This window comes from Ursus maritimus, unplaced genomic scaffold (assembly GCF_017311325.1).
Source record: "Ursus maritimus isolate PB19 unplaced genomic scaffold, ASM1731132v1 scaffold_12, whole genome shotgun sequence".
NCBI lineage: Eukaryota > Metazoa > Chordata > Mammalia > Carnivora > Ursidae > Ursus > Ursus maritimus.
In genome coordinates, this window is record NW_024423564.1 from 60617196 (window position 1) to 60639930 (window position 22735).

Below are 22735 nucleotides of genomic sequence, written 5' to 3' on the forward strand. Positions count from 1 at the left end.
GGGGGGGGGGGGGGGGGGGGGGGGGGGGGCGGTTCACCTCCTGCCTGGCTGACCTCAAGGGCTCCTGGAAGGAGGGGAGGAGGGACGTGATGGGTGCTTGCAACAAGGAACATCGAATTTGGGCTTGAAGCCAATTATGTTGAACATAGAACCCCAAGTTGCAGCGTACAATTTGGAACAGTGGAATGGAAAATAGAGCGTAGAACCAGGAACACAGAATAACTTTGTAACTGTAGGGTGCAGAGGTTTGCCTGGCTTCTAAGTGGCTCAGCCTGCAGTAAGTGCCCAAGGGGGGTGAGGCTTGCTCCAGGGCACCAACTCCCCGCACTTGCAGCCTCCCAGGGGTGGGCTCAGTGCCTGGCAGCCAGGGGAGCCCTCAGACAGACAGATGCAGGAGCCAGGTGCTCGTAGGGACTTTCTGCAGCTTCCTCCTCATGCATGTCTGGGAAAGGTGGCACCGGAACAGGGTCCACTAAGGTATCTCAGTGCTCACGATCTTTAGAGAGCAGTAGCTTCCCTGTTTTACAGCAAAGAAACGGACAGATGCTCAAGAGGTGACGCACCTGGTAGAGAAAGTGGTGTTCTTGCGCGAGGGGAGGGCTCCATCGCTGGCCCGCTCCCGCCCCACCACCCCAGACAGCACGATGTTTGGCCAGCGAATGTTGACATGGTGTCTGTTGAATGGATGAGCTGGTCAGAGTCACATGACCGTGGGTTGGGGTTGAGTTGGTGTAAGGAAAGTGTGCAGCGCTGTGCCTGGTCTGCAGTGGGGTCTCCGTGAGCAGTGATCTCCTTCCTCTGCCCCCTCTAAGGGCTCTGTGCCAAGAAGCGAAACTTCCCGCCCAGGTTCATGACCACCTTCGGGGAACTGCCCCCTATGCTCCAGAGAGAGGGCGCCAGGGAGTCTCCAGCAAGTCTCTGCCGGCTCCGTCCAAGCAACACTGAAGCCAATCCAAGTTTCCCCCATGATAACTCAACGAAACCCAGCAATGGCCTGTCTTCCCTCCATGTTATTCCAGAGAAGAACGTACCCTCGGTCTCTCAACCTTTCTGCCCTCCCTCCCGCCCATATTTTCAGCCTCTCCTTGAAGAGCTGCCTATAACTTGCAGGGCCTCCTTTCTCACCTCCCTTCTTTCCTCCACCCCCTGCACTCTGGTGCCCACCCCACATGTGTCCTTGGTGTCATTTTCCAGCAGCCTGTGATGCTGTTGTCAATTCCCGCCTTTCTGAGCCTGTTTCCTCAATGGCGTGATAAATCCTACCTCTCCAGATTATTCTGAGAACTAAGTAACTCCTTCCTTGGTGTATTCAGCAAGCATTTCTGAATGCCTGCTTGTGTGCAGGCTTTCTGCTGGGTTCTTGAAGACACTGACTTTGGAGGCGTCTGCGATCCCCCAGGGTCACAGAAGCTATTAGAATAAATGTGAAAGAGCCTGGCATTCTGTCTACACACCGTGGACACCGTCTGTGCAGGTGGCCTCTGTCTTATCTGACCCTCAGTTTCCACAGCCAGAAAATGGGTGAGAAAGGGGGTTGGACTTGCTCTCCGAAGTCTCTTCCAAGCCAAGATGGCCCGAGGCCCGAGCCTACCCTCCTTCTTAGGCTGCCCCACCCCTCCGCCTCTCAGCGCCCTTCCCTCTCACCTTGACTGCGGGGTAAGCCTTCGAGCCGCAGGATGAGGCCCTGGAGGCTGAGTGTGGCAGCTTCTGTGTTTGGAATTTCTGAAGCTCAGCTGGCCCCTCTTCTTGATGGCGGACCTGATGAGGGAGCACTGCTTCCCTGACCAGGATGGCCAATGGCCTGAGGGGAAAGCCAGGGGGACAGGTGGGAGGCAGGAGGGACCAGGGCTCTCAATGAAAAAGGCTGCAGGGATCGTGGCCCCCAGCTCTGCCACTCCAGGCATCTCCAACCCTTCGTCCCAGGTCTGCATACCAGCTCAGACCTCATCTTCCTCCTAAAAACGGGCCTCCGTGTGGGTAGAATCACTGTCATGGGAAGAACACGGGCTTTTGAGCTGGTCATACTCAGGTTCAAATCCCAGCTCCACCCTTGAGTGGTTGTGTGATCTTGGGCAAATCACTTTGTGACTCTGAACTTCACTTTCCTCATCTGTAAGCTAGGGATACTTCTATTCCTTCTCTCAGCAGATATTTATTGACCACTTACTCCGTGCCATGGGCTGAAGTACAGCCACGATAAAATACAGGTGTCTCCTCTCCCAATGATCAGGGGCTGGGGGAGACAGACAGCTGCCACGGGTCTCCCCCAGGGTAGTCCTGCCTCCCAGGAGGGGTCTGGAAACCTTGGGGGATACTAACGCCGCCCCACAGAGCTGTGAGGGTGAAGTGAGATAAAGTGCACAAATGTTGAGCATTGGCCTGGCACACAGTAGGTGCGCCATAATGCTTGTCGAAAAAATGAACTAATAAAAGCAACTCTCTCTGAGCTCGGATTACCAGACCATAAACTGGGGTTTGATGATCCTCACCTTGCGAAATCGTTGTAAAGATTTTTAACTTTGTTTAAGTTAATGAATTTAAATTAGTAAATAGAATGTACTACTCTCCAGGGCACAGAGGGGGCGGTTAAGGAGCCTGCCCAAGGTCACATAGCTTGGATATGGCTGGATATGAACGTGCCTGGCAAACAGTAGGAGCTCAACAATTACTGTGAGGCCGGGAGGTTTTAGGCTTGGTATCCCGTGCAAGGCAGGAGGCTCTGGAAGGCTCCCATGAGCACGAGCTCTGGGTGGGGATGGGTGGAGGTGTAAGAGGTGAAATGTGCTGGGCAGGTGAGAAGGACAGGAGGGCCCAGAGGGGTAAGAGGAAGCAGTAGAAGACTCCAGACACCTCCCTGGAGGTTGTAATCCTGGGACAGCCATTCCAGCCTCCTCTCCTGAGGCAGGGAAGGTCACCAGCGCAGTTTCCCTTGAACCCTGTTAAAGGTCTTGGCCCGCCAAAGAAGCAGGACTCATTGGCCATCAAAGAGAGGGGAAGGGAGAAGCTGGGCCAGCAGGAAGCTTCCTTCCTGAGCCTCCCCCACGCCTCTGCTCCTGGCCCTGCAAATCCTCTTCAGGAGCCCCTTCGGTCAGATTCCCCTAGATCCCAGCCAGTACTCAGCACCAGTACTCAGTACAGTCCTTGGTTGGAATCCAAGTCCTGCCACTTACAGGCCTGTGGTCCTGGGTCATCACTGTGCCCCAGGCTGTGCACTGGGCGATGGTGGGCCCTACGTGGAGGGGATGTGTGGATTACAGGAGACGACCCAACCTACACAAAGTGCTCTGCCCACTTCCCAGCTCACTATCACGATCACCCCAGTTATTAGTGTAGCCCCCCCCCCAACGGTGCACGGGTCTTCACAGTTTGCAAAGCCCTTTGGCCTCTCGGACCTTGCATTTAGTCCACACAGCAGCCCAGGGAGATGGAGAGTGGGATTAGTGAGCCCCCTTCACACACGAGGAGACCGGGGCTCCAGGGGCAAGTGAGTGACTTGCCCGAAGTTGCGTTGTCCATCAGATGTGAAGCACAGGTCCAAGCCCAGGACAATTAGAACTCAGTCCCACCACCCTTTCCACTAAACCCTGACTAACGGCCGTGCCCTAGCATTGCTGAGGGTGAGCAGGGCCCCTGAGGGGCCCGTTCTCTGCCTAGCCCCCGGTTCTCGCCCTGTCCCAGGACGGAGGGTGTCCACCCTGACCAGGCCCCGCTCCCGGGCTGTGCTGTGGGGCAGCAGCCCCTCCCTGCATGGTTGGGAGGTTCAGAGAGATACAGTGTGGAAGGACCCAGGGCCTGGCAGGCCCCACAAATGGGGGTGATCCTGGCCCCCTCCTCACTTTCTTCTCATTGGCCCAGGAGCTGGAGGCTGTGAAGGTCATGCCCTTGTCTGGGGCCTCCCGGGACACCTGGTCCTTGGCCATCTGTTCTTCTGGGACATCATTCCCGGTATGTGGCCTTCGCAGTGTAGCCTTGGGAAAGGACAGGGCAGAGCGACTGAGAGAAAAACAGAGACACAGAGAGAGGAGAGATGGGGGAGGGAGGAGGTGTCCTCTTCACAGTGTCCCAGCCCTGAGGCCGGTTTGTGGCTCTCAAGGCTGTGAGGGGCAGCCCCCTTCTGCTGTCTCCCCCGGGGACTCCACCCCAGCCCACCACTGGCCTTGTCTCGGTCACGACCTAACCCCCCAGCTTTCAGCTTTCCCCCTTGCTCTTCGCCTTTTCCCTTCACTGGTTCTCCTGGTTGTTGGCTGTCCGTATTCCGTCTCCACTCCTTTCCCCTTCTGCTCCTCCTTCACATCCTCGCCCACTCACCCCGTGCCACCCCGTGGCTTTCTAGCAGGCTCCAGCAGCGAAAGTATGGGATGTGACATGCTCACCTCCCACCCTGCAGGGCCAGTCCCTGCCAACGTCGGGAGGAGGTGTGGGTGCTCCCCGGGTGTCCCTCCCTCCTGGCCAGGCCAGGCTGCTGATGGCAGGGAGGGGCAGCCGGGCAGGGGAGGCCCCACCTAGAGGAGACTTGCAGGAGAGGTGAAAGGAGCAGTGCAAGCTGACCTGAGGGCCGTGGAGCCCCGGGAGTCCTCACAGACGGCAGGTGGGGGAGGAGAGAGCACGCACCTGAGTTGGGTGCTGGCCCTCTTCTCCACGCTCCACGTGCCTTCATCCGTCTGGTCCTCACAGCGCCTGACGGATGGCCGCCATTCTCATCTCACAGCTGAGCAAACAGAGGCCCAGAGAGGCAAAGTGACTTGTTCGAGGTCACACAGCTCCTAGCTGCCAGGGTTGCAAACACGGTGACAATGCGCTGCCCAGCAGGGCTCAGAGGCCCGGACCCGCAGGGGAGGGTGCAGCCAGCTGGGCTGGTCCAGCAGATGTTGTGAAAGAGCAAGACAGCCCTGACCCTGGACTCTGAGCCCAAGGGAGAAGATGCGGCAAAGGGCGTGCCAGGTGTGGGGAGAAGGGCGGGGCAGGACAGCAGGGGTTGCAGGGAGCGTGGGAGGAGACGGCTGTCGCAGGGTGGAATGAACACTTCAGAGGTGGCTGATTCCAGGGACAGCAGGTCAAGGGTGAAGCCATGCGAAGGGCGACAGTCTTCTGTCCTGGATGACTCCGCGGAGGCCACCACGGCCCGCTCACATCCCTGCTCTTCACCATTCCTGGGCAGGCAGACGGCTTCGGCCTGCAACCCCTGCACTTCCGGGCCATTCCTCACCCCTCACTGGAACAACGTGGGGCCGTAGTCTCCACCGTCCCCGGAGGTCACATGGGGGTGGAGCCTCGGTTGTCCACAATGGCAGCTGCTCACCCGCATCTCCTTGACTGGCTTCTTCTCATCCCTGGCTCACTTGCCCACTGTCCCGCCTGTGCTTCCTGGGATCGCCTCCCAAAGAAGCTACTGGCCCTTGAGTCCTTGTCACGGGGTCTTCCTGTGGAGCGACTGGACCCACAACGCGGGCTCAGGCGCTTCCGGCGTTCGCTCCTCCTCCGCGAGGCGGGGCGGCTGACGCGCACTGTGCCGTCGGAAGAGCCCCGCGCCCCGCGCCCTGGCTTACACGCACAGCGGGTGCGATGAAAGCGCCGTCCCCTCCGGCGGCCCAGGACAGCGAACCTTTCTGCTGCTGCCAGTCGGGCCCCATGGGTAAGCCAACCCCGCAGGCCCGAGCCTCCCCGGCGCTCTTTGCTGAACACCTTGCAGGTGGCCCCATGCGGGCAGCCGAGGGCTCCCTGGGGGCCTCCTGACACGAGGACGGGCCAGAAGCAACATGCGGTCTAGCACATGGCCCTCTGAGCGCCTCTGAGCTCCGTAAAAGTCTCGTGTCTTCTCCCTAGCGTGGAGCCAGGCGGGCTAAGCCTTCCCGCGCCCCGTCTCATCTCATCCCCGCAGCAGACGCCGGGCTACTAGCTCTCCCCTCCTCGTGCTCGGGAGGCCGGGCCGCAGAGACGTTGGCCACCTTCCCAGGCGGCCCCAGCCCGGCAGGAGTGGCAGAGCTGGGATTCAGACCTTGTTGGCCCGACCGGAGCCGGGCTCTGCCGCGGGAGGCAGGAGCGCCGCGTTTCCCCGGTGCTGGCGCCGCGCAGAGGAGCGTAGGAACGAGCGCTGGGCTGAACCGAACCAAACACGGCTTCCAGAGGAAACCGATCCTGCTTCCCTGTTGGTCACAGACCCCAGGGCGTTCCTGCAGCCTCACTCCAACACCAGCCTGGCACAGATAGGTGCTCAGGCAGGGTTTGTGGATCGGCTGAGGAGGGAACATCGAATATTCCGGGCCAGAATTTACACTGTGGCCCAGATCCGTGGTCGCTTTAGGAGATGCACAGTGCAGTTTTCCCATCCTGTTATTCCGGCTGCTTCCTTCCATGAAAATAGACTTTTCCCTCATTGGCTGCCCACTACAGCCTCCTTCGCTCTCCCTCTGAGCTAATCTAAGCATGTCTGAAGGATGCTTGTCCCACTTGTCCTGCTAATTAGAAGGTCCCTTCAGCTCCCCTGTGGGGAGGGGGTGATGGGACAGCCGTCGGGCTGCGGTACAGGTCACCGCCTGCCATTTCCTATGGCGGCGCTGAATGGCCCCACTGGACAGGTGAGTAAGACCGAGACCCAGAGGAGCTAGATGACTTGTTCAAGGCCACCCGTCGGGCTAGAGGCTGACCTAGGGTGGTTGCCAGATCTGCCTAGCCCCAAAACGCATGCCCTTGCTCCACCACCAAATTCCCTTCCCGCCCTGAGATGCTTCCCTTCCCGATACAGTGCAGCCAGTGCCGGTCTCAGAATGTGTCAAGCCGGTGACACTAGATCCGTCACCTTCGGGTGGAATGAAGGAACCACCCGGGGATCAGCTTACTAATTCGAGGGGCCGATGAATTATTCAGGCCACTATTAACTTGGAGGCCCTCTCAAACCCACGTCTCTTTCCCCTGCTCCAGACCCTCAGCTCCTGGCCTGCCCTGAGCTCTGCAGACCCGTGGGGGACCCGGTGAGGAGATGCTGGCAGAGCTGGGGTCCTGTCTGCTGCTGGCGGTGGCGCTGCTGGGCCCAGGCCCCAAGGCCCACGCCACGAAAGGTAGGGGCTCCCGAGGACAGGCAGGCTCTGGGAGGGCGTGGAGGGGTGGCCAGGTGACTGCCGGGGTCTCAGGAGGTTTCCATGTGGGAGGCCAGAAAGCAGGAGGCCTTTTTGGCGGGGAGTTGGCGGAGTTGAGGATGTATTTGCTTGAGATGGTGAAAGATAGTATTTGCGGAGTGCCTGCTACGCGCTGGATGCTTTACAAACACGATTGCATTTCATCTTCACAACAAACTTCAAGGTGGGTATGAGTCCTCCATTTTACAAATGAAGAAACTGAGGCAGAGAGAGATTAAGTAACCTGTCCAAGGAGGCATAGTTACCAAGGGCTAAGGGAATGGCTCGGAGAACCATAGAAGGTTTACTGCTGGAGGAAGGCTTTAGTCTCCTCCTGAGAGCTTACTGTACTTCCCCGCTGCCCGCCAGGTGAAATCAGAGTGTTTCCTGATGGCATTCGGGGTCTCCCTGGTTTGGCCCTAATCTCTATGTAATACCCAGCCTCAGTCCCCTGTGTCCCTTGGGCACCCCTCGCTCTGACAGAGGATCATACCCCCTTCTGGAAATGCTTCACCCTCCGTCTGGAAGGTCCCTGTTCTCTTTTGCCTTCTGAGAACATGTGGCTCATCTGTCAAACTCATGTCAAACACCACCTCCTCCAGGAAGCCTTCCACGTCCTTCCGTCAGCCTCAGATGCTCCCTCCTTGGAGCTCCCAGAACCCTGTGCCAGCACCCTGGCCCCAGGTCGCCTTGCGCTGCTCCAGCCCTGTTGTGTTGTGTGCCTGTCTGTGAAGCAATATGACTTCACTGGTCTTCAGGGGGCATGCATGTTGTGAGGGCTCAGCAAGCAGCCCTCAGGGCCTGGTTTTCCTGCAGGCTCAAATAGGGCTCAAAGAAGGAAAGGGGAATGTGTCTGTCACCTAGTCCGTGGCAGAGGTGGGCTGGGTACTCAGGCGTCTCACTCCTTCCTGTAAGGGGAGAAGCTAGCTGTTCCCATTTTCCAGCCTCCGGGGCTATAGCGGCCCCAGGGTGATCCTGGGGTTCAGGGCGTCTGGCTGAGTCCCGGAGGACAAGGCCTCCCCCTGTGCTGGCACCTGGGGCCTCCTTGGCCACCGGGGCCTCCTTGGCCACCAGAATTCTGCTCCAACACTCCCAGGGCTTTTCCTGTCCCATGGGCAGGGCTGGGGGAAGGACGAGGACAGGCATCGGACAGAATGTCCCTCTGTCCTCTTGTCATAATGGCATGAATCAGACAGGGTTCCTGCCCGGCCTGCCGCAGGGCCCAGGCAGGGAGCCGACAACCTGCACTGGGTGTGCATCTGCGGCCCTTAAAGAAGCAGCTCTGTGTCATCGATGCTCACAGCAACCCCATTTCACAGATGTGTGACTGAGGCTCAGGGAGGCTAGGTGACTGTGAGTTCGTGCCATTTCCTCCCTCCAAATTGTCCCCAACTAACAACCTTCTTGTCTCTCCTCGTCAAATTCAAGCATCACCTTCCCTGTGAATCCTGTCCCCCCACTAACAGTGCTGGCCCGGCAAGATTAGCCCCCTCCCTCGGGCCCCAAGAGCACTGCTGACTGCCCCCCCATTCCACAGTGCGCTCCCGCGGGAGGGGCCCGTGCTGTGTCAGCCAGGCCCGCGACATGCTTTTTGCCTTTTCAGTGAACAGAGCTAAGAAACTACTTTTATTTTTTTTTAGAAATAAAAATAAACCTTAAATTCATACTGTCTTTAATTCAAATTGAGGATCACAAGCATTCTATTTAATTTTTTAATTTTATGGTTGTGTTGCTCTCCTCTTACACGGAACATCTTAGCTTCTATTGACATGAACAGACATGCTTTATTCCAATTTATAAAATACTGTAAAATAGCAGTACTGACTGTTATTACAAACAGTAAGTCTCCTGAGTCAAGTTTCAGATTTCTTTGTGCTTCATTTTGTCCCGGGGATATATCCCACCAGGAATGTACAGTCAAAAAAGTGTATTTCCAAATCCTCTGAAATCCTTTCCCCCCATATGAATGTGCCTCCAACTTGATATATATAGTTAAGTTTATTTGTTTCAGTTTGGGGCTTTTCAAAAATATTTCTTGTGTGTTTTCCTTTTAAAAATTTTATTTATTTATTTGAAAGAGAGAGCACGCACAAGCGGGGCGGGGGATGGGGAGAGAGTGGGAGGGGCAGCAGGAGAGGGAGAAGCAGATTCCCAGCAGAGCAGGGAGCCTGATGCGGGGTTTGATCCCAGGACCCTGGGATCATGACCTGAGCTGAAGGCAGACGCTTAACCGACGGAGCCACCCAGGCACCCCCAGTTTTGGATTTTTAGGGGTTATTTAAAAATTATAGTAGGGGCGCCTGGGTGGCTTAGTTGTTGGGCGTCTGCCTTCGGCTCAGGGCGTGATCCTGGCATTATGGGATCGAGCCCCACATCGGGCTCCTCCGCTGGGAGCCTGCTTCTTCCTCTCCCACTCCCCCTGCTTGTGTTCCCTCTCTCACTGGCTGTCTCTCTCTCTGTCAAATAAATAAATAAAATCTTAAAAAAATTATATTAAAAGTTATTCATGATTATAAAGTCAAAATTATAAAGCAAGTCTTACTGAAAGAGGTCTAGCTTCATGCCTGTTTTCCTCCCCTCTGTTTACTCCTAGCCCTGACAGAGAATCATTTTTATTAGTTTCCTTCCATTGTTTTCTTTTTAAATATAAACAAATATGTGCATGTAAGAATGTACTTGTGACGGTACAGTAGGCTGTGTGCCTCTTCACTGAGCGTGGGGCTATTATTATTTGTAATTTTTAAATTCCCTTACGGCACACACCTGGGATCTGGCATATTACTGTTTTATCTAAAATTACAGGTCCGCCCCGACGCTTCCGTCTCTTCTCCCGGCTTTATTTTTCTCCATAGCACTAATCACTCTTCAGGATGGCGTATATTTTACTCACTGTTTATCATCTGTGTTCCCATCAGAGCCACACAGGAGAGTCCACGAAGGCAAGAAGTTTTGTCTGTTCTGTCCCTGCTGAAACCCCAGCACCCAGAACATTGCCTAGCACTCAGGCGGTATTTGCTGAATGAATAAAAGAGTGCTTGCCAAGCATTTGAGGATTAAGCAGATGAATGAGCAAACATACACATCAATGAATTGACTTAGGGTCACAGCCTCATGTTCCCTCACCCCGGGTCCACCCCCAGGCCCCCAGCGCTGACCAAGCCCTTCTTCCCTCTTGCCCAGGTGTCAAATGTGGGGGTGTGCTCTCAGCACCTTCCGGAAACTTCTCCAGCCCTAACTTCCCGAGGCTCTACCCCTACAACACAGAGTGCAGCTGGCTGATCGTGGTGGCCGAGGGCTCCTCGGTGCTGCTCACCTTCCATGCCTTCGACCTGGAGTACCACGACTCCTGTGGCTTCGACTACGTGGAGGTCTACAACGGGGCCTCGGGGGACAAGGGCAGCCTGCTGGGGAGGTTCTGTGGCCAGGTGCCCCCGCCGCCCTTCACCTCCTCCTGGCACGTCATGTCCGTCGTCTTCCACTCAGACAAGCACGTGGCCAGCCGCGGCTTCTCTGCCGGCTACCAGAAAGGCAAGGGGGGCCAGGCAGTGGGGGGGGCACTGTGGGGGTCGGGGGGAGGAGAGCCGTGGGCTGAGGCGTGGCGAGGCTTGCTGGCTGCTCTGGAGCCTGGGTGACCCTGCTGCCGCAGCTCAGGGGCAAAGACAGCTGCCAGCGGTGGTCATGGTGGTTGTGGGTTCCCACCTTCATGACGGCAGTCCTGGGAGCCCTGGGAGGGTCTCACTGTACCCAGGAGCAAAGCCTCTTGTGCTTGCTATCAGCCTTCTTATCCCATGCCATGGCATCAGGATGAAGGAGAGGACACCATGCTGTCCCTGCTGCCCGTCCCTCTGTGGCACCCCATCACTGCACAGGTGCAGGGCCCCCCCTCCCACCCCACCCCAAGTCCTCTGGAGTAAAAGATGCATGAGGGCCATCTGTGTGGAGCCAGTGACACTCTTCCTCCCCAAGCCTTACCTAATGCCTCTTCCATTGTGGATCCCTCACCCTCCCTCCCTCAGCCTGGAAACCTGCTCCTTAGTCTAGTGAGGGGGCCAGAGGCTTTGCTCTCCTCACCTTGCCTCCTGTTTCCAGGCCTCTCTGCATACACTCAAACCTGCTTCCTTCTCCCAAGGCCCAAACCCAAGGCCTTACTCGTGTCAGCTCAAGCCACAGGCAACCACAGAGGCTCCTGGGGCACAGGGTCCCCAAACAACCATTGGGGGGCTCAGGTGGGACACCCCTTCCTGAGCTGGCTTTAGAGGCACAGAACTGCGAAACTCTAAAACCCAGGAATCACAGACTGATCTCATCATAGTTTTGGAATTTAAGACTCTTAGGTTTTTAAACTGTTAGGATATCAAAGTCAAAATACCATGAACAATGTCTTCCAGCATTTTACAAACAGGAGCACCATTATAGCAAATGGAAGCTTATGTTAATCCCTTATATATAAAAGAGACAGAGGCGATATTTTCTTGGTATGCAATTACTGTATTTTGTAAGTTCATATTTTTAACATTTACTTATCATAAGCCAGTCACTGAAAACACAAGTCAATGTGGATGGCCTCCGATGAGTGAAATTTTTGCGTATGACCTGTGACTGTGGACGCTGTTCTGGAGCGCATTAAAGAGTGCTGGAATACAGCACCGCAGTGAAATTCGTCCCCCCCTTGCAGCCAGAGAGATGTCCCAGCGGGCTGCTGCGAGGCTCCCGGGCACAGTTCAGAAGACTCTGCTAAGGGTGTTCTCACAGACCGTCAAAACCTGCCCTCTCATTTCACAAACAATAAAGTTAAGAGCGGAGAGGGAGTGTGTCTTCCCAAGGGTACGCTGCTGAGAGCAGGAACACGGGGACGCGAAGGCTTAGCCGCCCAGCCCAGAGCAGCGCTCGATTCACAAGCCAAGCCCTGGGGGGAGATTCTGGAGTCTTGGGAAACAGCAGCGTGCCCCTCCCTGCCAGTGCCTCCAGCGGGTCAGGGCGTTCATCATCACCCACCTCCGGGCTGGATTGGCGGTGCCCGGTTCCAAAGGGCTTTCATCAGCCTCCGAGACTCTGCACAAGCCTGTGCCTGGTGGATCAGGCTGGGCAGGTCTTCTGACCTCTCGTATTCCCACGAGGCTCAGGGAGGCTGGGTCACTTGCCCAGGGTCACACCCCTCATAGGAGACAGAGCTGAGGAGGGACACCTGTCTTCAGACTTCAAGCCCATCTCCACTCCGCCAGATACTCTCTTCAAGCCTCAGTTTCCTCTGTTACGGAGATTTGAGAATATTCCTGAACTCAGGCACCTCAGACTCTGTGCCCCGCGGGCCTGGTAGGAGGGGACAGTGAGAATCACAAGGCCAAGTGCCGAGGCTCTGCAACCAGGCAATTCCTGCTTTCCCCATTATCAGCTGGGTGGCCTGCCATCGAGGCCCCACCCAGGTTCCTGGGGCCTCGTCACTTCAGTGGCTCCTGCCAACCTCCCCATCTCTATGTGAAGGCTTCTTCTGAAGTCTTGGCAGGTCACCTCTATCCCCACAGCCCTCGGCCTGGACTCTCGGGAGCTGGTGTACGAATGCCCCAGCTCCCTTTCTCTCGGGTGACATAACTCTGATGCCATTCCCCAGGGCTCCCCAGCAGGGCTCGGCAGCTGGCTTGACAATGCCCTTTACTGGCCCTTATATCTCCCAAATAAACTCCTTGTGCTCACACCCTTGTCTCAGGGTCTGTCTGGGTGAAACCAGACTCCCCCAGGTAAGTTACTGACCTTCTCCGTGCCTCCATTTTCACAGCCATAGAATGGGGAGAACCACTGTGCATTCCCCTAGGGTGCTAGTAATGGTATCAAAAGACAGCGTCGGTGCCAAGTGCCAGGTCTGTGCCTGACACTTAGCAAAGCGCTCAGTGGATGGTGACGAGGTTCCCATGAGATACCCATGGGGGTGGCACATTGGGGGATGCCCAGTTTCCAAGGAAGGGGGTGGGGAGCCACGGGGAGGAAGAAAGGTCAGCTCAGGAGGGCTTCTTTGCAGATGTGTGTGGTGGCGTCCTGACGGGCCTTTCGGGGGTCCTCACCAGCCCCGAGTACCCGGACAACTACCCCAACAACGTGGAGTGCCGCTGGGTGATCCGGGCCTCTGGCCCTGCCACCGTCAAGCTGGTGTTCGTGGACTTCCAGGTGGAGGGCAATGAGGAGTGCACCTACGACTACGTGGCCGTGCTTGGGGGGCCTGGCCCCACCCGTGAGCATCACTACTGTGGCAGCACCCGGCCCCCCACTCTTACGTCGCTGGGCCACGAGCTGCAGGTGGTCTTCAAGTCTGACTTTAACATTGGAGGCCGGGGCTTCAAGGCCTACTACTTCTCAGGTAGAAGGGGTTGGGGCTGTACCTTGAGTCCCCTGTGCGTGTTGTGCATGTCCCTGCCTGGCCAGTGCCAAGGCATGAGCACGTCACCTCCTCTGTGAAGTCTTCCTGATTGACTCAGAATTAGTCCTTTTTTTCAACTCCTTCTGGAGGTTTTGTGTTTTTTTTTGTTTGTTTGTTTCTTTTTTGTTTTTGTTTTTGCAGCAATGATCTAACACTTAATATTTATGTTTGTGGTTGGCACGCTGATCTCCCCTGACTGTGAGTTCCTATGGGTTTGTCTTTGTACCTGCCACAAAGAAGGGATTCGATCAATGTGTGTATAATTGAATGAATGAACCGTTGACAGTGAAATGAGCTAGACAGTGGAGGAGATGGAGAAGGAAATAGACAATGACAACCCACTGTGATCTGTGTTAAGAGTAAGAATCATGGATGACTTCCTGGAGGAGGAGAGAATGGAGTAGTGCTTTGAAGGAGTTAGCCAGAGGCAGGAGGAAGGGAAGGGTATTCCAGGCAGAGAGATCAGTATGCATGAAGGCAGGGAGGACAGAGACGGTTTAGTGTGCTCGTGTGCTCGGAGGTGTTTGGGGAGGCTGGAAGGTAGGGCTGGATGAGGGGCAGTGAGAAAATGAGCAAGGTCATGTCATGAGCCACCTTGTCTGTCAAGTCCAAGTTTGGACTCCAGGGACAAGTATTAGGTGTGGTTATTGAATTCCTAACAGGACCAGCACTCGTGAAGTGAACTGCCAGTTGGAATGAGAGTCCTAGCCTTAAGCTAGTTTCCTTTTAAAGCAGGCTTTGGGATCAACTGTCTGGTTTGCTGACCACCGTGCCCATCACCGGCCAGGGTGGTTTTAGGACCTTTATGGTGCCCACTGCCCAAGCTGTAGTGCAGAGGGCAACAGTCCCCACCCTTCTCCTTATTTTTCCTTTGTCCCACTCTCCCTAACCCAGGAGAATGCCAGGAGGTGTACACGGCTGTGCGGGGCAACTTCTCCAGTCCCCGGTACCCCAGCTCCTACCCTAACAACGTCCACTGCCACTGGACCATCCGCCTGCCTCCGGGCTACCAGGTCAAGGTGTTCTTCCTGGACCTGGACCTGGAGGGTCCCAACAGCCTGACCAGGACCTGTGACTTCGACCATCTGGCGGCCTTTGATGGGGCCAGCGAGGAGGCCCCCCTGCTGGGGAATTGGTGTGGCCACCACTTGCCAGCGCCGGTCACCTCAAGCCGCAACCAGCTTCTGCTCCTGCTGCACACGGACCGCAGCACCACGCGAAGGGGCTTCTCTGTGGCCTACATTGGAGGTCAGCTGGGGGTGAGGGTGTGGGTGTGCTGCTGGGGGAGGGCAAGGCTGGGATCCTTTGCAGCTTCCTCCCTCCATCCCACCCCTGGTCTCCTCCGGCCTCTTCTCGGTGGTTACAGCACTGCCGACCGCTGCCCTGGGACCCCTGAGACCGCACCGAAGTGGCCCTTGCTTATTTCCGCTACGGCAGAGCCTGCCTTTCCAGCTTCCAACTCCACGTTCCCTAATTCCCCTCTGGCTCTCCTTCCCCCTTGGGCCCCTGGCCTCTCTCACGCTGTGGTTGATCCTGTGTACCCAGGGGTAGTATGCAGAATATGGCCATGTTACGTATGATAAACAGTAGTATAACCATGGAGCTGTCGACAAGCTTTGCTTGTATCAGTCATAAATCCCGGCTGACAGTGGCTTGAACAAATGGCTTTTGTTTTCCTCACGTAACAAGAAGTCTGGAGCTAGGGAGCTGCTTCTTTGGCTTAGGGACTTCACACTGTCTCAGCTGCTAGTATCTCTGGGATTCTCTTGGCCTCATGCCTGCAAGTTGGCTGCTACAACTCCAGACATCATGTCCACGTTCAAGGCTGGAAGAGGGTAGGGGAGATGCCAGCTACAAGTGTCCCATCGTCAGGAAAGCAAAAGATGTTCAGCAGCCCTTAAAGGACCTCTTGGTCTCGAGAGTTTGCACTTGGTCAGGTGGCCACGCCCCGCTGCAGAGGCGGCTGGGGACGTGGGCACCAGGCTTTTCCAGCTCCCACAGTTGCCTGTTAGATTTGCCGGCCAGCAGCCTCCACCGTCTCTCCCCTCTTCCCATCACCCTTCCCTGGCCCATGGGCCCAGAAAAGTCCGTGCTCTGGCCCCATTTTGCCCTCTGCCCTCTCAGGTGAAAGTTTGTTGTGCAGGTGTGGAAAGGGAGGTACAGAGAGAGGAAACGCTTCACCGTGGTCACGCGGGCAGCTGGGGCACGGCCAAGACTAGAACCCCTGCCTGCCTTCTTTGTGGCCTGGCAGGGCCCGGGGGGAGGGAGCCAGGGCTGAGCTCAGACCAGGGCCCCATCCACATGCTGCCATTTCCCGACCACCCAGTGGCCTCATCTGTTCGAGGGGTTGACGAATGCCCTCTGCAGGCGGTCGTTCAGACGAATGAGGGAGCAGGGGACATCCTTGCGCATGGTGGATTTCTCTCCCTCACATGCCTCAGGCCTGGTCTCCATTCAAACATCTTCCCTCTGTCTTTACCCCATATGCAAGTGATGAGGGGGCAGGACACGGCTGTGCCACAGCAAGCCAGTGGCAGGCAGGCGGCCTGGGCAGACCCACCCTCCAGGGCCTCAGTTGGCTCCTTGCATAACCTTTTGAGAGCGACCCCCCCTAGGGTTCCACTTCCAAGAGCCAGGGGCCATGGGCTCTGTCGCAGCTAGCACGCAGGTGGTTTTTTTCTCTGCGGGTCTCAGTTATTCTACATGTAAAATGAGGACACGGCTGAAGGATCTTTAAGGTCCCCTTTGGTTCTGATAGTCTATTTCCAGGCCTGGGTCCTCTCCCAGCAATGTGGGATCTTGGACAAGCCCCTTCTCCTTTTGGTGCCTACAGAGCCTGATGGCAGAGCAGCTCCAAACCTGTCTCTGTTCCGGGGGCAGGAGCCCCCACTCCCACCCGCCCCCTCCACCTCCCCAGATCCCTGTGGGAGCCCAGGGCCAGACGGGCCCTCGGTGCTGGGTGAGGCTCCAGATGTGGCCCAGGCTGCAGGCGGCCTCCCGGCTAGAGGACAACCTCAGCATCAATCAGGGGTGACACACAGTTCAGCACCACCGAGATCATCGTGGGAGACGGCAGGCCCATAAATCCCCGACTGTCCAGACACCAGAGGCTGAGATATGTCTGAGGCATTTCCCGGAGAGGGGCTGAGAGTTCCAGGCCTCTGCCTGCCAGCTCTTCTCTTTCCCGCCCACCAGCCACCCCTTCCTCCCCCTCCACTGCCCCCACCCCAGCCAGCACTGCCCCTGCACACACGCATGCTCCGATACACCCAGACAGTCGCACCGTCTTGGCCTGGAGGGCTGCAGGGGCCACCCAATAGGGTAGGGGGGATCGCCTATAGACTCAATAATGGTTAAAATCCCAACTAAACCACTGCAAACATCTTCACCTCTCAGAGCTTCAGTTTCCAAAATTGTAAAATGGGTTTAGTTGTGTCCACCTCGTGGGGTCGTCCTGGGGAGAGAGTGAGGCTTCCTTCTCTGCCCTTTGCAAAAGCGCAGTTCTGCCCCCCAACCCCACACACATACCCTCTTTCCCTGTCTTGCTTCTTTGCTTGATTTTCCTTCAGCCCACTCCAACACATCTTTCGTTTTACGTATATATTGCCCCCTTGCCCAACTAAAATGTAAGCTTCAAGAAGGCGGGAAGTTTGTGCTGGTGGGTTTTTGTTCTGTTTTGTTTTGTTTTTTACATTTCTGTGTCTGTGGTGCTTACAATAGTGCCTGCACATAGTAGGCCATCAAGAAATATTTGTCAAATGGTTGAATGAATTACCTGGCACCTGGTAAAGAGGTCAGCAGATAGTAGCTCTTCTTATGATTAAGAATATTCATTCATTCATTCGTTCACTCATTTACTCATTCACTCATTCATTCATTCAGCATTCACGGCACCTGCCAAGCTCTGTGCCGGGCTGCGAGGACACAAGAAGGCTGGGTACCCGCCCTGGGGAACTCATAGGCTGACGGAGTGAAATGGAGTAACACACGTGAAACATCCCCATTGGGCTGCATAGGCTTCTCCGCACTCTGGGCCTCAGTTTTCCCACACAGCACCCTTTGCGTGGGGTGTTGGGGTGTTGGGGGCAGACCTCCTGCCCCTAAGGCCCCCAGCCGCTCCCTCCCTCCCTCCGTCCGCAGTCGTGCCCATGAACGTGAGCTGCTCCCGCACGGACTTCCAGATCCTGATCTCCGCGCAGGCGCTGGCGCCGCTGGAGCGGACCAAGGTCTACCTGGGCAGCCGCAGCTGTGCCGCCCAGGAAGCCGGCAGCACCTTCCGGATCCAGGCCCGCTTTGACACCTGCGGCACCGAGTCTCAGGTAGGGGCTGGGCAGTGGGGAGGGCAGGCGTGAGGGAGAGGGTCTGACCCCTGCTGAAAGGCACCTGCCGTTTCTGAGAATTCAGCTTCTCTTCCTGGCTTAGTGGCCCCACAAGCTTGGACGCAGAACTCAACAAACTTGCTCAGTGTAGACATGACAAAGAACTCAAATGGGAGACAGAGAAGGGGGCCCCGCTGCATAACCCAGGGATGACCAAAAGCCCCTACTGAAGGCTCCTCCTGAGAGGCCCTGACCCTGACCATCCTCGGAGGCCTTCGTGCTGTTCCTTGCCTTCTCCTGGGAACTCCCCACCACCCAGGCCTCACCCCTTTAACACCCAGAGCTACTGGAGCCCGGCTGCCTCCTGCCCCTTCACCAACCAGAGATCCACATGGTCCCTGTGCTCCACAGAACAAAAGGGCCTTTCAGGTAACAGGATCCTCTTCCCTCCAAAGGCAGCGAAGCTTACAAATGAGTTTTTTCCACTATCCGTATATTTCCAAGGCCTTGACCCTGGGTTTGGGGCCCTCAGAGTCTCTGGGCAGTGGCCCAAGCACCTCAGATGTCTGCATTCTTGGAGGCAGGTCAAAGGGGAAAGGAGAGACCCCCCCCCTTCCAGGGAGAGCCCACCCCCACCCATGAGCCTTGGTATCTGGGGATTGTGTCACACTGCCATGACAGAAATCATGCACTTTCCAGCAAACCGTACCACTCTGCCCCCCACATTGACCAAATGTCTGCCTGGGGCCCCTCCAGCCCACCCCTCCACTTCCCCAGCCTCTGGCAACATCTGTCCTTTGACCTGAGGAGAGAAGTGGGGGCAGTCTTGGCTGCCAAGATGATCTGCCCTCCCCCCGACTCCATGCCCTAAATCCCCTAGGGATTTTCTTTGGGTACTCCACAGAGTCATGAAATGACGGTGACAGAGAATCCCAGAGGCAGGGAACCATGAAACGGAGAACGAGGTATCACGGACACCCAGGGGCTCAGAGGCATGGAACCACCACCATCACTTGGAGCCCCAGAATCATAGAATCTTGGAGCTAATACAAACAGAAACATAAGAGCTGAGAACCTTGGACTCCTGGATTCCTAGTGTCACCCTTACACATCCTGGGTGCACGAGGACCAGTCTCCGCATTGAGCTGCTCTCACAGATGCACAGGCCGAGCAGCCCAAGGCAATGACAGCCTTTCTGTGCATCTCTGAAAAAACACCGGAGACTTGATTTCATCACCATAACAGCACATCTTGGGTGGCTCTCACGCATCAAAAACCCCTAAAACTTCCCTATACCCTCCACCCCCATTTTATGTGATTTTTTCTTCCCTTTATCACGTGGGCTGACTTTACTGGGTCCCCTTCCACTTATAGGCCCTGTCTTTGCCCAGTGTCCCAATTCTGTATCACAAAAATCCAGAACACCAGTCCTCCTCAGAGGGTTTGGGGGCAGACAGGTTGAGGGTACACATGCAGAAGCCTCCTTTGGGGCCGTGGAATCAGAGCCTTTTTCGGAAGCCCTTTTGGGGCCATGGAATCAGAGCCTTTTTTGGCTTTTTGGCCCTTTCACAGGCCTCCCCAGAGAGGTCACCCAGCGTCCAGGGACGGCAGCTTCCTACTGCTCCTGCCTGCCCACTCTGTGTGAGACAGCTTCCGTGTCTAGAAGCTTCATCTCAGAAGTGCCACCACTGGACGTGGGTGGCTGGGCAGCCTGAGGGGTGTAAGGGCTGCTGCAGACTTGGGGTGGGTGGGGAGAGTAGCCCCGCCCCACTGCACCCCCCTGCCCCAGACCACACCAGACTGCCCATCAGAATGCTGCCCCTCAGATCCTGGGCCAAGCCCCCCCACCATCTTCAGGGCGACTTGATTCCTGCCTCCCTCCTCTGCAGGGGTAGGGAGGGTAGCAGTGTGCCAGGCCCCCCACATTGCACTCCTCGATGGCTCTTCCTAACCCTGGGTGGTGCCACTGGGATGGCCAGGGTCTCAGCAGGGACACAGCATGGCTGTCGGCATCACTGGGAGGAAGGATTCCAGGAGGAAGGTCACATAGCCAGAGATAGAGCTTCCAACTGGGAGGCAGGAGACTTGGCTTCGGGACCCAGCTCTGGGCAAGGTACTGCCTTTGCTGGGCCTCAGTAGTCACATCGGTAAATTGCCAGAAAAGGGGGATTGAACTAGATGCTTTAAAGTCCACTTTGGTTGTACCTTCTTTGGTTTGAGTGAGGCCCAGTAGCTAAGAGCACAGCTAAGAACTGGGCAGATCCAGGTGAGCTCATGTTCCCTCTCACTTGGGTGTCATGCGACCTCAGACAAGGGATTTAACTTCTGGGCCTCAGTTTCCTCATCTGTGAAATGGGGATATTAACGGTACCAATGAGGGTCATAGTGAGAATGAAATGAGATAATGCACTTAAAACAGAGCCAAGAACATGGCAGAGGGGCCTTCTATTACTGTTATTATCTTGCACAGACCCTGCCTCCTTAAAGCCAGAGCAAGCATGGACGCATCAGATCTGATATCCTCCCAGACATCCCCGTGGTGACCCTTTTACAGGTGGGGACACTGAGGTTCCAAGGGGAAGGGAGTCGGTGGCCAGGCTGGGACTAGAACCCAGGCTCCTAGGGTTCGGTCCCCTTGGCACAGAGTCCCTACCTATCTAGGGGAACAGGGTCAGCCCTGGCCCCTTCAGGTCTGAGTGAATGCCCCGTGACCCCCACAGAGGAGGAACAACACCTCAGTGATCGTCAGTGTGCTGTACCTCGACTTCTCGGCGGGCGGGCAGGAGGACATCCATGAGTATGAGGTCCGCTGTGAGCCACGGCGCAAAGAGGCTTCTGTCCACCTGCTGTCTGGCTCCGACTGGCTTGGGCCCTATGCCGCCACAGCTGAACATCTTCAGGAGGCACCTCCCAGGGATGAGGTGGAGGCCCTGGAGGGCCCTGTGGCCATGGTGGCTCAGGACACCAGTGACATTGTCTTTCTGGGCCTTTGCATCCTGGCTGGAGTCCTCATGGTCATTGCCATCGTGGTCCTGGTGCTGCTGTGAGTGGGCAGGGACCTGGGCTCGGGCTTCCCTGGGAGGCAGCTTGGGGTCCCCACAACAGGGGCAGAGCTGGGTGTTGTCAACTTGTTGGTGGCCATGGGCAAGTCACTGTCCCTCTCTGCGTCTCACTTTCCTAAGGAGGATCCATGTCCTAAGCTCACAGGGTTGGCGTGAGGCTCCGAGAGCCTGAATGGATAAGCACTTTGTAAACTACGGCATGTTGTATGTGTGCAGTTGTTCGTAATTTCAAAGATAGTCTGCTATGGAAGAGAAGTCTCCCATGTGTGTTGCTTGTCAATGTGGATAGTTGGGGTCCCCGGTGACAGAGGGTAAACCTGACGTTCCGTGAATGCACGAGGGCTTCACTGACTCGGGGTAAAAACAAGGGCACTTCTTATTTCTCCAACTAATCGCTTGTCACAAGCCTTCATTGGCAGGAAGCTCAGGAACCATCCAGGGGCCTCCACTCTCCAGAACTGACTCAGGAACCCTGAGGACTTTGTCCACAGCAGGCCAGTCCAACTCCAGAACAGAAAGGGAGCGGACACCCACCTGGTGCTGTGATCCCAGCCTCGGCCATGTGGTGTCGCTGTTGGCGGCTGGTTGTGCGCCTCCCACTGTCGGAGGAGGGGGCAAGGCTGCTGCTGGGTCAGATCCCCGTGTCAAACGCGGGCAGACCCACACCCGGCAGGGAGGCTGCAAGCTGAGGACTGGTGTGTCTTTCACGGTGGTGGTTTTCCTTACATAGATGGGGATCCTTGACTGAAAAGCTGATTGAAGTCCCGCGTGTCTTTGTCCTCACCCCTGATGTTTCCCTTCAGATGAGTTCTCTTTGGAGACTGTGGACCTTCTCCTGCACTGGACTTCACTCAGACCTACTCCAGCACCCCCGTGTTTCTCTGAGTTTACACTATGGGGAGCGGGGGTTGGGTTTCCAGTGCTTTCCTGTGAGAAGGGCTCTGGCATCCTCCTGAAAATTGGTCCAGCCCTCCCTAGAGCTCTACGGATCAGGAGTGGAGCAACTTGCTAATGAAACATAAACAAAAAATGCAGTTGTCGTAACACCACTTTCCCCTGCCCACCTGTATATTTGCGTAACGAGTCCCTTACGATCAATAGAAATCTCCACGTGGACCCTGCCGACCATTGGTATCAATTAAACAGATTGTAGCCTGATTACAATTCCTTCAACAACCCAGCCAGCATCCACTTGTTCCCAGCTTTGTCCCCACTGTTTGACAGGCCCCAAGCACACGACAGTGAAGAAGTCAAGTGAGATGCCTCCCTTCAAGATGCTTACATCTGTGTGGCAGCGCCAGGGACGGGGGACCAACAGCTGGTAACTTGCAGAGAAAACGAGAAAAGAGTCAACAAAGTAAAAGATGAATTAAGCAAGGGAAAAAGAGTTGCCTGGACACTAGGAGAACTGGGTTCAAGTCCAAGTTCTTCTTAGTAATTGTGTGAACCCGGGCAAGTCACTTGGATGGTATGAGCCTTGATATGTTCATCTGCGTAATGGGAGCACCGTTTGTAGCTTGCTGAGAGAACGTAGCAACACGAGGAACTAGGGAAGTCTGGCAGGGTAATGTGCCGGCAGGAGGGTCTTGACTGACACCCTGGCCTGTTTGTAGCAGAGGCCCCTTCCTCCTTTTCCCCCACCCACCTTCTCCCTCTTAGACTCCTCCGGCCACTGAGCTAGGTTTGCCAGCCTTCCAACCACCTGGGTCTCAGCTTCTCTGGACGAGACTTGTCACACACCGGATCCTCTTTGAGGGCATCCCACGGGGTCCGCCTTCCTGCCTGCAGATTGGGGGTGATGGTAATGACACCTGCTTCGTCAGTCGTGTGGGG

General features: G+C 56.1%; 1 protein-coding gene across 1 annotated transcript; it reads left to right on the forward strand.

The window, feature by feature from the left end:
• Window positions 1-6976: 6976 nt before the first annotated feature.
• Window positions 6977-20887, forward strand: CDCP2 (CUB domain containing protein 2). Its single transcript, XM_040626690.1, has 6 exons — window positions 6977-7055; window positions 10293-10640; window positions 13126-13461; window positions 14416-14769; window positions 17662-17840; window positions 20561-20887. Exons 1-6 carry the CDS (start codon window positions 6977-6979, stop codon window positions 20885-20887), a joined length of 1623 nt encoding a protein of 540 aa, XP_040482624.1.
• Window positions 20888-22735: the final 1848 nt, after the last annotated feature.